At 41.0% G+C, this 15,035-nt stretch overlaps 1 protein-coding gene across 5 annotated transcripts in view; it reads right to left on the bottom strand.

Moving 5' to 3' along the window:
* Nucleotides 1-7,463: 7,463 nt before the first annotated feature.
* The window catches only part of cep192 (centrosomal protein 192), a 190,073-nt gene continuing 182,501 nt past the window's right edge, over nucleotides 7,464-15,035 (bottom strand). For all 5 annotated transcript variants that reach the window (XM_072569797.1, XM_072569801.1, XM_072569799.1 and 2 more), the window contains 2 exons: nucleotides 9,992-10,050; nucleotides 7,464-8,085 (listed from right to left, as the gene is read on the bottom strand). In XM_072569797.1, the coding sequence (XP_072425898.1) occupies nucleotides 7,947-8,085; nucleotides 9,992-10,050 (198 nt within the window). In that variant the 3' untranslated portion in view covers nucleotides 7,464-7,946. The remainder of the gene's footprint in view (nucleotides 8,086-9,991; nucleotides 10,051-15,035) is intronic.

Raw genomic sequence — 15,035 nt, 5'->3', positions numbered from 1 at the left:
GCTGCTTGACCAGCTGTGCTTTTCCAGCACCACTCTAATCCAGTAATCACCAGGCAACCAGTTTTCTAGGAGGCTGAAGAGACAAATTCAGTTTCCAATGGTAGTAATTTAATCACTCTGGTCTAAATGCCAGTTTAAAAGAAAACAGGAAACCCATATACACACTATTAAATTTGAAAGGCAATGAAATAATTTGGGTATTATATTTGCAACTTTCCCCTTGAATTTACAACTAACAGGCAGCAAACTTCAACTTTTCAATAAAATTAACCCACTCAGCAAAGCTAAGCTCAGTTAGCTCACATGCTGTTCACTCCCTGTCTCTCCAGGTGATGTCCCTCAAGATGAAATGAAGAATGAGCCAAAGACATAGTTAGGATACTCCAGGGGAAGGAAAATAAGCCATTAGTAGAAATGCTCTGGCTATAAAAGTGACAGTACAAATTAAGTGAAAGCAATTGAGAACGTACAGCGCAGGAGAAGCTTTGCCTGTGAGCAAAGATGGTGAGAAGTAACTTGTGTTCTAGAACTTGTTTGAGGAAGGAAACTCAATCTCTTTCTAAAAATCTGATTTTGTATTTAACATTTAACTGAAATTTGCTGCTTAAATTCTAATTACATCCAAGTTTAAACAGGGATAGAGAAGGTCTTTATTTAAGAGCAAATTTAGTTAGTCATAGAGCTATACAGAATGGAAACAGACTCTTTGCCGACCAGATATTCTAAATTAAATCTTGTCCCGTTTGGCCCATATCCCTCTCAACCCTTCTTATTCATATACCCATGCCTTTTAAATGTTGTAATTGTACCAGCCTTCACCACTTCCGCTGGTAGCTCACTCCATACACACGCTCCCCTCCTTAAGTCCTTTTCAAATCTTTCCCCTCTCACCTTAAACCTATGCCCTGTAGTTTTAGACTTTCCCACACTAGGGGAAAAAAAACTTGGCTACTCTCCCATTCCTTGCCACTCATGATTTTATTAATTTCTATAAGGTCACCCCCTAGCCTCTGATGCTCCAGGGAAAATAGCCCCAGCCTATTCAGCTTCTCCCTATAGCTCAAACCCTCCAACCCTTGTAAATCTTTTCTGAACCCTTTCAAGTTTAACAGCATCTTTCCTACAGCAAGGAGATCTGGAATATTGCATTCAGTTCTGAAGTGGCCTAGCCAATGTTCTATACAGCTGCAACATGACCTCCCAACTCTGATACTCAACGTTAGTTAGTTTGAGCCAAGTTTCCTTAATTGTGTTTTTCTTTACTTGGGTAAGCTAACTCAAAATACAAACATTGCAATATGACTTAACAATGAATGTGGGGGTTGGGTGAGTAAAAAGAATGAGGGAAAATGGGGAGATTCTTCGTTGCATTTTCTTGTTACTTATCTTGTAGGAATTGGTTCTTATTTTACTACAGTAGAAGAAACTTGCTGTTTGGCAAGCAATTGGATACTTGATAAAGTCTATTCTATTCCAAAGGCACAAAATAGTATAGAAACTTACAGAAGCTTTTGCTATCTGTTTTTATATTTTGCATTAGTTTTCTTCATAATTTAGAACATAGAACAGTACAACACAGTACAAACCCTTTAGCCCTTGATATTGTGCCGTCCATTTATCCTACTCTAAGATCAGACTAACCTATATACGCTTCATTGTACTGTCTTCCATGTGCCATCCAAGAGTCGCTTAAATGTCCCTAACATATCTGACTCTACTACCACTTCTGACAGTGCATTCCTAACACCCATTACTCTTTGTGTAAAGAACCTACCTCCGACATCTCCCTTAAACCTTCCTCCAATTAACCTTAAAATTATGCTCCCACATGCTAGACAATTCCACCATGGGAAAATGACTCTAGCTATGCACTCTATCTATGCCTCTCAACATCTCGTACACCTCAGGCAGCATCCAATGAGCAGCGAAAGTTGGTCTAAACAGGGCTGTATAGAGCTGCAGCATAACTCAAACCCCGGGCTAATGAAAGACAACACAACATACACCTTTGTAACAACCCTATCTATTGGCGTGGACCCCAAGATTCCTCTTCCTCCACACTGCCAAGAATCCTGCCTTTAACCCTGTATTCTGCTTTCAAATTTGACCTTCCAAAGTGAATCACTTCACTTTTCCAGGTTGAACTCCATTGCCACTTATCAGCTCAGTTCTGCATCCTGTCAATGTTCTGTTACAACCTACAACAGCCCTGCACTACCCACAACTCCACCAACCTTTGTGTCATCGGCAAACATACTAACCCACCCTTCCACTTCCTCATCCAAGTCATTTATAAAAATCACAAAGAGCAGAGGTCCCAGAACCAATCCCTGAAGAACACCATGGGTCACAGAGGTCCAGGCTGAATACTTTCTATCTACCACCACATCCTTGTCTTCTATGGGCCAGTCAATTCTGTATCCAGACAGCCAGATTTCCCTGTAATTTCCCTACTTTCTGAATAAGCCTACCATGGGGAATCTTATCAAACGCCTTGCTAAAATCCATGTACGCCACATCCACTGCTCTACCTTCATCAACTTATTTTGTCAGATCTTTAAAGAAATCAATAAGGTTTGTGAGGCACGACCTGCCCGTCACAAAGCTATGCTGACTATAGTTTTCTAAGTAGTCATAAATCCTCTCTCTCAGAATTCTCTCCAATACTTTGCCCACCTCTGAAATAAAACTGACTAGTCTGTAATTGTCAGGATTATCCCTATTCCGTTTCCTGGACAAGAGAATAACATTTGCCCCTTCCAATCATCTGGCACTACTCCAGTGGACAGTGAGGATGCAAAGATCACCAAAGGCACAGCAATCTTGTCCCTCATTTCCTGTAGTAACCTAGGCTATATCCTGTCTGACCCTGGGGATTTACCTATTGTTATGTTTTTCAAAATTTTCAGTACATTGCCTTTCCTAATATCAACCTGTTCTGGCATATCAGTTTATTTCATGCTGTCCTCAGATTCGTCAAGGTCCTTCTCTGTAGTGAATACTGAATTAAAGTCTTCGTTAAGGACCTCCCTTACTTCCTCCAACTCCAGGTGCAAGTTCCCTCCACGACCCCTGATCAGACCTACCCTCACTCTGGTCATCCTCATTCCTCACATCAGTGTAGAATATCTTAGGGTTTCCCTTAATCCTACCCGATAAAGCTTTTTCATGCTCCCTTCTAGCTCTCCTAAGTCCATTTTTCACTTCCTTCCTGGCTATCTTGTAACCCTCAAACAATTTACCATTGCTTTTGTTTTAGTAGCCTTTTGTTGATCTTTAAGCGTTCTCTAAACTTCAAGCCTGCTGCTGGTATTTGCAATAGGTGCTATTCCTTAGTTTGTGTTTTTATGTTATCTTTAATTTCCTTGCTCAGCCATGGATGTTTTTCCTCTCCCCTTTATACCATTTTTCCTCTTGGAATATATTTCAATTCTTGTGAAAACAATAGAAGAGTTTGGATAACAGAAATGCAATAACTGAGGATGACAAACTAAATAATATGACTCTAAATTAAGATTCATAAATTGAGCTGCATAGGTTATTACAGGAAACAAATATTGAGGAAGTGGTAGTTTTGCACAAATGAGAAATAATCCAAATATAAAAAGTTCCAACTATATGCTATTAAAATTGGCTCTCTGAACTGTACAACATAGCTAACTGTCTCAGGAAACCACAACCTTTCTTTTATAATGAATATTTAATGAGTTAGATGTGGTAAAACTTGCCACTTAATTTAGATAATGACTTGTGACATAGTCTACTCTACACTACTTAAATACAAAATTGAATTGCATGCATTTTTAATGTCAACTAGAACAGTTTGCTTTGAACTAAGCGCATTAAAACATTTGACAGTCAATCCTGATTAAACAAATCACTCATGTTCAAGATTCAGTTTGGACCCCAGTGGTGATTCCAGTGTGGGGAAGATGGAAAATGTTTCAAGGAATTGAAGAGTTTGACAATTAATACAGCATTCAAGTTGAGGACTGATAAATCGATAGAGTTGCTCATCAGCTTAATTCCTGAAGATTCAAATTATGGCAATCTGATAATGGGAGGGAAGCCTTGGCACAAAATTCAAGAAGCTATTTTATGTTTTGCCATTTTTCCATCTTCGTAATAAGACAGGCAAGTAAACTGCTTCCCAGGCCAAAAAATGTTACAATTAATCTGGTTCACAGAGCAATTCAGTGACTACTGCTTCCCCACATGATTCTAATAGATCAAACTACAACTGCTTTTAAAATCAAAAAAGAATTGGGATCTCCCATGACACCCATCAGGAAAGGCTCCTGACTGGACGAGAGAAAAAAAAGTCTTGATTGAAGTACCAAACAACATTCGGAAAATGTGAAAAGGATCTTTCCAAACCCTCTGTAGGGAGGGGAAGTAAACCACAGTTCATGGAGAAAAAGTTTTTTGAAACATACTAGGGACATGATCTAATGTTACATTTCAGGCCACGTTGAGGTGGATTGCACTTGGAATAGGCATATGTCACTAACCTTAGTGAAGAGGTCCTGAAGCTCAAAGCTGAGTAGATCTACCTACCCGCATGGGCCCCAGCTTTGCCTATCTCTTTGTCGGCTACATAGAACAATCCATCTTCTGTAGTTACAATTTTCCTCCGCTACATTGATGAGCCCATCTGCGCCACCTCGTGCTCCCACGAGGAGGTTGAGTAGTTCATCAGTTTCACCAACACATTCCATCCCGACCTTAAATTCACATATACACCATCTCTAGACACCTCCCTTCCCTTCCTTGACCTCTCCATTTCCACCAATGATGACCGACTCAATACCGACATTTTTAAAAATCAATCCACCTCCTCCCACGCGACCTCCTGCAAAAATGCTATCCTGTATTCCCAATTCCTCCATCTCCACCGTATCTTCTCCCAGGAGGATCAATTCCACCACAGAGCACACCAGATGGCCTCCTTCTTTAAAGACCGTAATTTCCCCTTTCACCTTCCACATGGTTGAAGATGCCCTCCAACGCATCTCATCCACGTCCCGCACCTCCGCCATCAAAACCCACCTCTCCAAACACAACAAAGACAGAACCCCCGGTCCTCACTTTCCACCCCACCAACTTCCACATTAATTGCCAACATTTCCACCACCTACAAACTGACCATACCACCAGGGATATATTTCCCTTTCCACAAAGACAGTTCCCTCTGTGACTACCTGGTCAGGTCCACATCCCCCAACAATCCACCCTCCCCTCCTGCCACCTTCCTCTACCACCGCAGGAATTGCAAATCCTGCGTCCACACCTCCCCCCGCCTCCATCCAAGGCCCCAAAGGAACCTTCCACATCCAAAGTTTCACCTGCACTCCCACTAATACCATGTATTGTATCAGTTGCTCTGGAGTCTGGGCACCTTGACAGTATAACCAATGACTTTCTGCTAGGTAGGTGAAAGTGAGGACTGTGAATGCTGGAGATTAGATTCAAGATGAGAGTGGTGCTTGAAAAACACAGCAGGCGCCTTCTTGCAGAGCACCTCTCCACCCCATCCACATTCCACAAAGACAGTTCCCTCTGTGACCACCTGGTCAGGTCCACGTCCCCCAACAATCCACCCTCCCCTGCCACTGCAGGAATTGCAAATCCTGCGCCCACACCTTCTTGCAGAGCGCTTTAGGGAACATCTCCGGGACACCTGCACAAATCATCCCCACTGCCCTGTGGCCGAACATTTTAACACCCCCTCCCACTCTGCTGAGAGTAAGCAGGTCCTGGGTCTCCTCCACAGCCACTCCCCCCACCTGACACCTGGATGAATAACACCTCATCTTCCGCTTCAGAACTCTTCAACCCCAGGACATCAATGTGGACTTCACCAGTTTCCTCATTTCCCCTCCCCCCCCCACTTTACCCCAGTTCCAAACTTCCAGCTCAGCGCCGTCCTTATGACCTGTCAATCTTCCTTCCTACCTATCCGCTCCACCCTCTCCGACTTATCACCTTTACCCCTTCCTCTATTCACCTATTGCACTCTCAACTACCTTTTCCCCCAGCCCCACTCCCTCCCATTTATCTCTCCACCCCAGAGGTTTCCAGCCTCATTGCCAACGGACTCCTGCCCGAAACATTGATATTTCTGCTCCTCGGATGCTGCCCGACTTGCTGTTTTTCCAGCACCACTCTCATCTTGAATCTAATCTCCAGCATTCGCAGTCCTCACTTTCACCTACATACCAGAAAGTCATTAGTTATGTCAAAGAGAATGAATACTAAGAATTGAGCCTCTTCAAAATCTGCCAATATCAGAAAATCAAACTAGTGCATTACTGTAGAAACAATATTCCATTTAAAAATTGCACATAATTGCACTACTTTTAGTAATGTTGAAGGTCATCTTGCAGTTATCAGAACTAGGATGCAAAGATTTGAAAATTTGGATACCAATTTAAACAGCATGAAAAAAAAGGGTGCTGATTGATTGGGTCTTCATTTGCATGGTCATGCAACAGCAACAATTAATCATCAATCTTAATTCCACTGCCTGGTCTGAAAACTGATTGGTCAAGGTGTTGCCATGGGAATACAGCTGATTGCCAGTCTCTACAAGTCTTTTTTTGAAACTTCCCAATGAAAAAGATGCAGTGTATGTGCAAATTTCTGCGCCTTCATAAAACAAGGTGCGATATTAATGTAAGTAGTTGCCAGCACACATGATATTGCAAACCGAAATATAACCTTAAATGGATTTCCTGTGTAATTCTTAGCAAAGTTTATTTAATACATCATGTCCAATAGCTGAATCATACCAAATGCTCTACTCTGATAGTTGGATGCTCAGGTTGGTTTAACACGATCAGCATACAGCCCATTGCAAATGATCTAGAAGACAGTGTTGTTTGACAGTCTTCCAGTCATTGGGACCTATGGCTTAAATAGCTGGCATCACCCCCAATACTGAAATTCGCCAAAATACTCATGTGTTATATGCAAAATACCTTTTTGATTCCAAGGCAGCATCCTGTTAGTGGAGAAAACCATTTGTATTATTGTGAGGTAGCAGTGAGACACAGCTAGCTTCACACGTAGTTCAATTTTTTTAGATGTCTTCCCTTCCAGGGTAGTCTAAAGCTACACTGACTGTTGTTCAGAAGTAAAAAAAAAGTGGTAAGCATTGACTCTTTCACACATCTGTGCAATATACACAGTGCTAATTTGATGCGCCTTTTTCCAAGTCTGCATCTTAGTCTTCAGTGCAAGACAAAAAAAAACCTTCAGCTTCTTTTGTAATGTGCAAGTTCTGTGTGACTAAGCAATTAATTCTTAGTTTCAAAAAGTTATATCAGACTTAAAACTTTGTTTCACTCGCCACAAATGTAGACATGTTTGTTTAAATTTCTCCAGCACTTTGCTTTTACATTAATAGGAAGAAACTTTTCAGTTTTTAGCTCCATTTTATTGACTGCTTCAAGTACAGCAATAAAATCCTTTAAGTTACGGCACCTGCAGTATGTGGATTTAAGAAAAACATGGAGATATCTTGATAAATTAATTGCCCATACTAACTTTATTTCAAATATACAGCAAGAACTATTTCAAATGTACATAAAACAGCCACAAAAATGAAGCTTGTGCAAAATACTTCAAGTTATATAATAATGAAGGAAGAGGCAGAAACTTTTACAGCTCCTTGCCGCAGCAAATTGGTTTTGTTATTTTGTATACTACAGATGCGTACTAAAATACTTTCCCTCTTTACGAATGACATTATGCTGATGTTAAATGGCACCAGTGCCTAAATATCTTCATTTATAAAATGCATAATTCGCAAATTTGTACATGAAAGATACATTTTCCATTTACTGTACAATTTTACATAATGCTGTTTCCTGTGGAACAGTTTCTTCTTGAAGACAGATCTTAAAGTACAACCAGACATTTAATTTAACAAAATTGATTTTCATTTACTCCTTTCTAATAGCGTCACCAATAAGTCGAATTGGGAGACTTCCACATGTATCGGTTTGTATCACGAGCAGTGCCTCGAATCTGCCGTCTGACTCTGGTTTGAACCGGACAGGTAGGTTGATGTAGTGTTGAGCACTAAACAAAGAAATAAGTTCATGAAGTAAAAACATGAACAAAACTTGAAATCAACTTCCCCCTCACCAAAAGATGCAGTACTTGTCCATTCCCAAGTTTCACATGGAAATGGTATCTTTCAAGGAAAGGGACTAGCAGTATCATTTACATTTGGGACTGAAAGTTGGGGGGTGAGGGGAGGTGAAACAATAACCAGATGAACGGCGTCCATTTTGAAGGTTCAAGTTTAAATTTAGAACTCTTGATTTGTACAATATAGGAAGAACCTATTTGGCTCAGTGAATCTAAGAATAAACTGTACGGCAGAAGTTATATCAAAACTTTGATTAGTCCCATTTCAGAATACAGCACTTAATTATCTGCATCACATCCCAGTAAAGATATGACCTCACGTAGGTGATTTGGTGATGGGCAGATTAGAATGATACTAAGAGTGAAAGCAACAAATTATAAAGCTCAATGCAGAGAAAAGGCATGTATTCCCTCAATTAGAAGGTGGTGGGATGGAGGTAAGAAGAGAGAGGTCCAGTATAAGGGAGCAATAACATTCAAATTCACGTTGAGTCATTCACGGATGGTGTCAGAAGCACCTCATACAAAAGAGTAACTGAAATCCAGAATTTTCATACCAAAGAAGTGTTGAAGTTGAGGATGAAATAAATTGGTCAAAACTGAAGAAGTTGATAGAACTTTGTTGGGCATAGAATAAACACACAGATCAGGTATGTGCCAAACAGATTTGAGGGGCTTTATGGCCTCCTCTTGTTCTTATATTCCTGTCCTTAACATTCTGTATTATTCTTCTACTTCTCCAAATGTTAGTGTTCCAGGTAAATTTGTTTCACCAGATGAAGCACTTTAAAAGGAAGCACAGAAGAAACTGAAGCATAACTCATCACAATTACCACATTACTAAATAATGGAGGAAACAAGCTTTGCCAAGAGAAAGAAATTAGGACTGGGCAAGTATTTACTGATTGGAAAGTTATTATATCTAAAGTACAGCACAATCAGAAAATTTCTGAAAATCTAAATTTAAGATTGAGAAAAGATGCAATTAATTTTCTGGGCCATAGATTATTGAGGTTTGAAGATGGAAAGAATAAACTGGGTTTCCATCGTGCACCTTACAAGCCCTCAAGTTATCCTAATCAATTCAAATCCAATGTTCATCACATTTTAAGCATAATGTTTTTTTATAAGCAGACAGGGAGGATCACACCTGATTCCTAGGCAGTACCATTTGCAAATCTTAACTAGTGAATTGCTAAGGTAGGCTTCAGTATGCTAATGAAAGAAATCACTTAGACATGTTTGATCATTTAATGCCTACAAAGGTTACTGTGTGTAGATTGGAATGCGGAATTTCAAACGCAAGCAAATACTCAAGGGGACAAATTGTCCATTCCTGCTCCTACTTCATATGCTTGTATATTCCAGAACTGAAAATCAATTATACATACCTTTCTTGCACAATTTTAGTACAATATATACTTCCTTTTAGTTCTATGCAGTATGATTTTTGGTCATGATCAGGATTATGAAATCAAATTTAAGATAATTAGCAAAGCTGCAGTATTTTAAGTCTGTCTTTATGTTCCACATTGATACACTCAATCTTGCACTTCACTTCCTCAATAGCTTTCATTAAAACATACATGAATGAAGAGAATTACCACATATGAATATATTCTTTTTATTATCCAAGTGTAAAGAATCTATATTTTTTTCCTGACAGTGAACTCCAGCTGGATGAATATTTAGCATAATCACAAGAGAAAGGAACAAATTTAAGGATTCAAATCCCTTGTATAATGCTGCAATCTTGATGTTTATAAGATCATGCACTAATTCCATTCTCAAGATATTGCCTCCTTGTTGCTTAAGATTTTTATTGATCACTCACCGCAATGAATAATTGGAATGCTTGATATAAAATGGCTCCCTGGGATTTACAAACTTCAGCTGCAAATCAACACCAAGAGCATTAGTACAGCAACAAGCAACACAAACACATGCCCATGACAAAATATTTCTTTTTTTAAATATTACAGTTTATATCCAGCAGCTCAAATCAGCTATTAATCCAAACATGTTTGAATAAGTGTTGATCACGATTTTAATTTACAACATAAAGCAAGAGAATATTCATTAGAGACATGCATCACTGCAAATCATCTCAAATAATCAGCATGTTTGAACGATTTTTTACCTTTTTACCCTCTCCGACTTATCACCTTTACCCCTTCCTCTATTCACCTATTGCACTCTCAACTACCTTCTCCCCAGCCCCACTCCCTCCCATTTACCTCTCCACCCCAGAGGTTTCCAGCCTCATTGCCGACGAAGGACTCCTGCCCGAAACATTGAAAAAAATCCCAGCCCATAAGTATGGAAAGTATGCAGCAGTGGTGGTGGGGTGGGGCGTGGTTGCTGGGGCTTGTGGTTTTCAACAATCTTTAACTAGTGCCAACAATTTATGCACTATGTGCAGGAGAATAATTGTGCAAAAAATTACTGTATATTCACATGTATATACATACAAATTATTCACAAACAAATGGATACAGGATCTGGTTTCTTTACTGTTAAATCGATGACAAGTGCTGAACAAAGAATCACTGTATTGTGACAATACAAAAAAAGGCAGCTATTTGGACTGGCTCTCCAAATGAACAAGTGCCATTCCTACCTCTAACCTATAAACCCTGTAAGTATATTTATCCACTCTGTCCAAATTCTTTGTTAACGCTTGAATTGATCCTACCTCCACTACACTCCCAAGCAATGCACCTCAACCATTTGCACATGAAAAAGCCTCTAAATGATTTGTCTCTTTTGCTAATTAGTTCAAATCTGTGCCCTCTTGCTCTTGATCCTATTATAAGTGGGCACAATTTCTCCCTATCTAAGCTTTTGGTTTCAAATAAATCTGTTGGACTATAACCCAGTGTTGTGTGTTTTTTTAAACTTTGTACACTCCACTCTAACACTTGCACCACATCATAATCTTTCCAAACCATTTTGAAAATATATATCAATCTCCCCTCTCAGTCTTCTCCTCTCCAAAAGAAATATTCCTTACTTCTCCAATCCATTTTTAGAACTGAAGTCTTTCATCCCTGCAATCATTCTAACAAAATCTACATTACAGCACGAGCAGATAACTTGAATGGTCAACAATTGTGCATAAAATCGGGTTAATCTCCTGACTGTGTCAACTCTATTTCATCCACTTGATTCTTAAAAAATGATCAGGTGTAGGCTGTTTGGCCTCGCAAGCCTGCTTCGCCATTCAATAAGATCATGGTTGATCAAACATTACTCATGTACACTTTCCAGCCCTTTCCCAGTAACGCTTACTTATCTTTCTCAGTCTTAGATGTACATGAGGGCACTGTCCCCAAAGCTTGTGGCAAGGATTTCTAAAGACTCAAACCTCAAGAAATTCCTCCTTCGTGCAGTCTTAAATTTGTGTCCCTTTATTCTGAGGCAGTGCCCTCTGATCCTAGGCTCTCCCACAAGGCGAAACATCCTTTCACCCTGTCAAGCCCCCTAAGAATCCTATATGTTTCAATGATACCACCTCTACTCACTGGCATTTAGAATAAGGAGTCCCAACCCTTGTTTTGCCTTAACACTCATTCGACAATCTCTCCATACCGGGGAACATTGAAGTGAACCTTCGCTGAACTGATTTCCATGAAATAATATCTTTCCTGAGGTGGATTTTTATCTACCCCTTTACCAGTATGTTATAGTATACAGGGGAGATGGTGAAAACATTCAAAGATGGTGCCAGAGTGTGGCACTATTTTGTGAGCTGTCTACAGCAAATATTATTCTTACATAACTTGTAATTGTTCTGCTCTTCTCAACCTCAATTCTATGTCCACGTCTTCAGAATTAATAACAATGTTCTCTTAAACCCACTATCAGATTTAAAGATTCAATGACAGACAAGGCTTGAATTACTGATGTCAGAGTTGCAAGCCCAGGGGAACCAAGGGCCTATGGGTTTCCTGCAAGTCCGACCACCTCATGGAAACCCAGAACCAAGGCCTGAACAGTTGAACCAGCTGGAAGAAGATCTGACCCCACAGTGACCCAATATTGAGGAGGCCTGACCAGACCGACTACAAGACACCCCAGAGCCACCTCAGGAACACATTAAAGATGCTAAAACTGCAAGCCAGGAGGCCTTCCTAACTCTCGGAGGCTTGATGGCAGTAATGTCGTGGAAACCTAAATCAAACCAAGGCCTGACTAGCGCAGGAACAAGAAACACCATAATATGACATCAAAGAGGCCCAACTAAGATCCTTCCAGAATGCTCAAGGCTGTGACTGGTGCCCAGAACCCCATCAGGAGCACACATTTGCCTTCCAGAGTTCCTTCACCGACACCCAGGATTGAAGAGCAGCCATCTACCCAGAAAACATGGGAGATATATTGGACGTCAGCTGAGACAGACTTCAGGATTTCCAGACAAACATCCAGACAATTGAGGACAAAATGGATGAACCTAAAGCTAATCTCATCTTCCAAAAGGGGACCAAGAGACTGCAATTTGCTCAGTTTTTACAGAGACATGGCTCACTCCTGCTACACCTGTCATACAACTGGAAGGTTTCTCAGTTCACAGAATAGACTATTCGGCATCCTCTAGCAAGGCAAGAGGCAGTGGTGTCTGCCTCCTAACCACCACCTCCTGGTGCTCAGACTTGGAAACCCTGGTGGATTACTGCGTCCCGGACCTAGAATATCTTAAGTTGTTGTGGTTCTGTTCGCTGAGCTGGGAATTTGTGGTGCAGACGTTTCATCCCCTCTCTAGGTGACATCCTCAGTGCTTGGAGCCTCCTGTGAAGCGCTTCTGTGATCTTTCCTCCGGCATTTGTAGTGGTTTGAATCTGCCGCTTCCGGTTGTTAGTTCCAGCTGTCCGCTGCAATGGCCGGTATATTGGGTCCAGGTCGATGTGCTTATTGATTGAATCGGTGGATGAATACCATGCCTCTCGGAATTCCCTGGCTGTTCTGTTTGACTTGTCCTGTAATAGTAGTGTTGTCCCAGTTGAATTCACGTTGCTTGTCATCTGAGTGTGTGGCTACTAAGGATAGTTGGTCATGTCGTTTCGTGGCTAGTTGGTGTTCATGGATGCGGATCATTAGCTGTCGTCCTGTTTGTCCTATGTAGTGTTTTGTGCAGTCCTTGCATGGGATTTTGTACACTACATTGGTTTTGCTCATGCTGGGTATCGGGTCCTTCGTCCTGGTGAGTTGTTGTCTGAGAGTGGCTGTTGGTTTGTGTGCTGTTATGAGTCCTAGTGGTCGCAGTAGTCTGGCTGTCAGTTCGGAAATGCTCTTGATGTATGGTAGTGTGGCTAATCCTTTGGGTTGCGGTATGTCCTCGTTCCATTGTCTTTCCCTTAGGCATCTGTTGATGAAATTGCGCGGGTATCAGTTTTTGGCGAATACATTGTATAGGTGTTCTTCTTCCTCTTTTTGTAGTTCTGGTGTACTGCAGTGTGTTGTGGCCCTTTTGAATAGTGTCTTGATGCAACTTCTTGTGTGTGTTGGGGTGGTCGCTTTTGTAGTTTAGGATTTGGTCTGTGTGTGTGGCTTTCCTGTATACCTTTGTGGTGAATTTTCCATTCGGTGTTCTCTGTACCATCATGTCTAGGAATGGGAGTTGGTTGTCCTTTTCTTCCTCTCTAGTGAATCGGATTCCTGTGAGTGTGGCGTTGATGATCCGGTGTGTGTTTTCTATTTGTGTTTTTAATGATTACAAAATGTGTCATCCACATATCTGACCCAGAGTTTGGGTTGAATTTGCAGTAAGACTGTTTGTTCTAATCTTTGCATTACCGTTTCTGCTATGAGTCCAGAGATGGGTGAGCCCATGGGTGTGCCGTTGATTTGTTCATATATTTGGTTGTTGAATGTGAAGTGTGTTGTGAGGCACAAGTCCAGTAGTTTGAGTATGCCATCTTTGTTGATAGGTTCAATGTCCTGTTGTCTGTTCTGTATGTCCAGCAGGTTGGCTATTGTTTCTCTGGCTAGGGTTTTGTCGATAGAGGTGAACAGTGCCGTTACATTGAATGAGACCATGGTTTCTTCCTTGTCTATGTGTATATTTCTGATGATGTCCAAGAATTCCTGTGTTGATTGTAGAGTGTCTGGATCCGCTGATCAGGTGTTTCAGTTTCTGTTGTAGTTCTTTAGCCAGTTTGTGTGATGGTGTCCCTGGTACTAATACTATGGGACTGAGTGGGATGTCTGGTTTGTGCACTTTAGGTAGTACATAGAATCTGGGGTTGTTGTTTCTTTCAGGTTTCATTCTTTGTAGGTCAAACCTGGTTATCTGTCTGTTTTTTTGTAGGTTCCTCAATGTGTTGTTTATCCTATTGGTGAGCTGTGGGATGGGGTCAAACTCCCCCTTTGGTAGGTGTTGGTATCTGCAAGTAGTTGTTGCGCTTTTTGGATGTCGTCTGCTTTGTCCAGGATGACCGTCATTCTACCTTTGTCTGCTGGCAGTATGATTATGTTCTTATCGTTTCTTAGTGATTTTAGTGCTTCCCTCTCCTGGGTGTTGAGGTGGTGTGTTTGTCTTTTCCTTGTTATCAGAGGTATAATACTTTGTCTCACTGTTTGTTGTGTCTCTTCTGTCAGTCCATTGTTCCTGAGTGTGCATTCTAGTGCTGCTAGGAAGTCTGCTGTCTTGGCGTCCCTGTGGTTATAGTTGAGTCCCTTGGCCAGTATTGTTCTTTCCGTGTCTGTGAGCTGTCTGTGGGAGAGGTTTCTAACCCAGGTGTGTGTTGTGGTGTCCTCTGTTGGGTGTTAGTTTGGCCATTTTTTTCTTTTAGTGCCAGTTTTTTGCGGTGTGTTGTCCTGTTCTGTCCTATAGTGACGGCCTGTTCTATGGTCCGGGTCCATTCCGGATTGGTGGTTTT

This window comes from Chiloscyllium punctatum, chromosome 5, assembly GCF_047496795.1.
Source record: "Chiloscyllium punctatum isolate Juve2018m chromosome 5, sChiPun1.3, whole genome shotgun sequence".
NCBI lineage: Eukaryota > Metazoa > Chordata > Chondrichthyes > Orectolobiformes > Hemiscylliidae > Chiloscyllium > Chiloscyllium punctatum.
The sequence above is the reverse complement of the archived record's forward strand: the minus strand, read 5'-3'. Positions and strand labels throughout refer to the sequence as shown.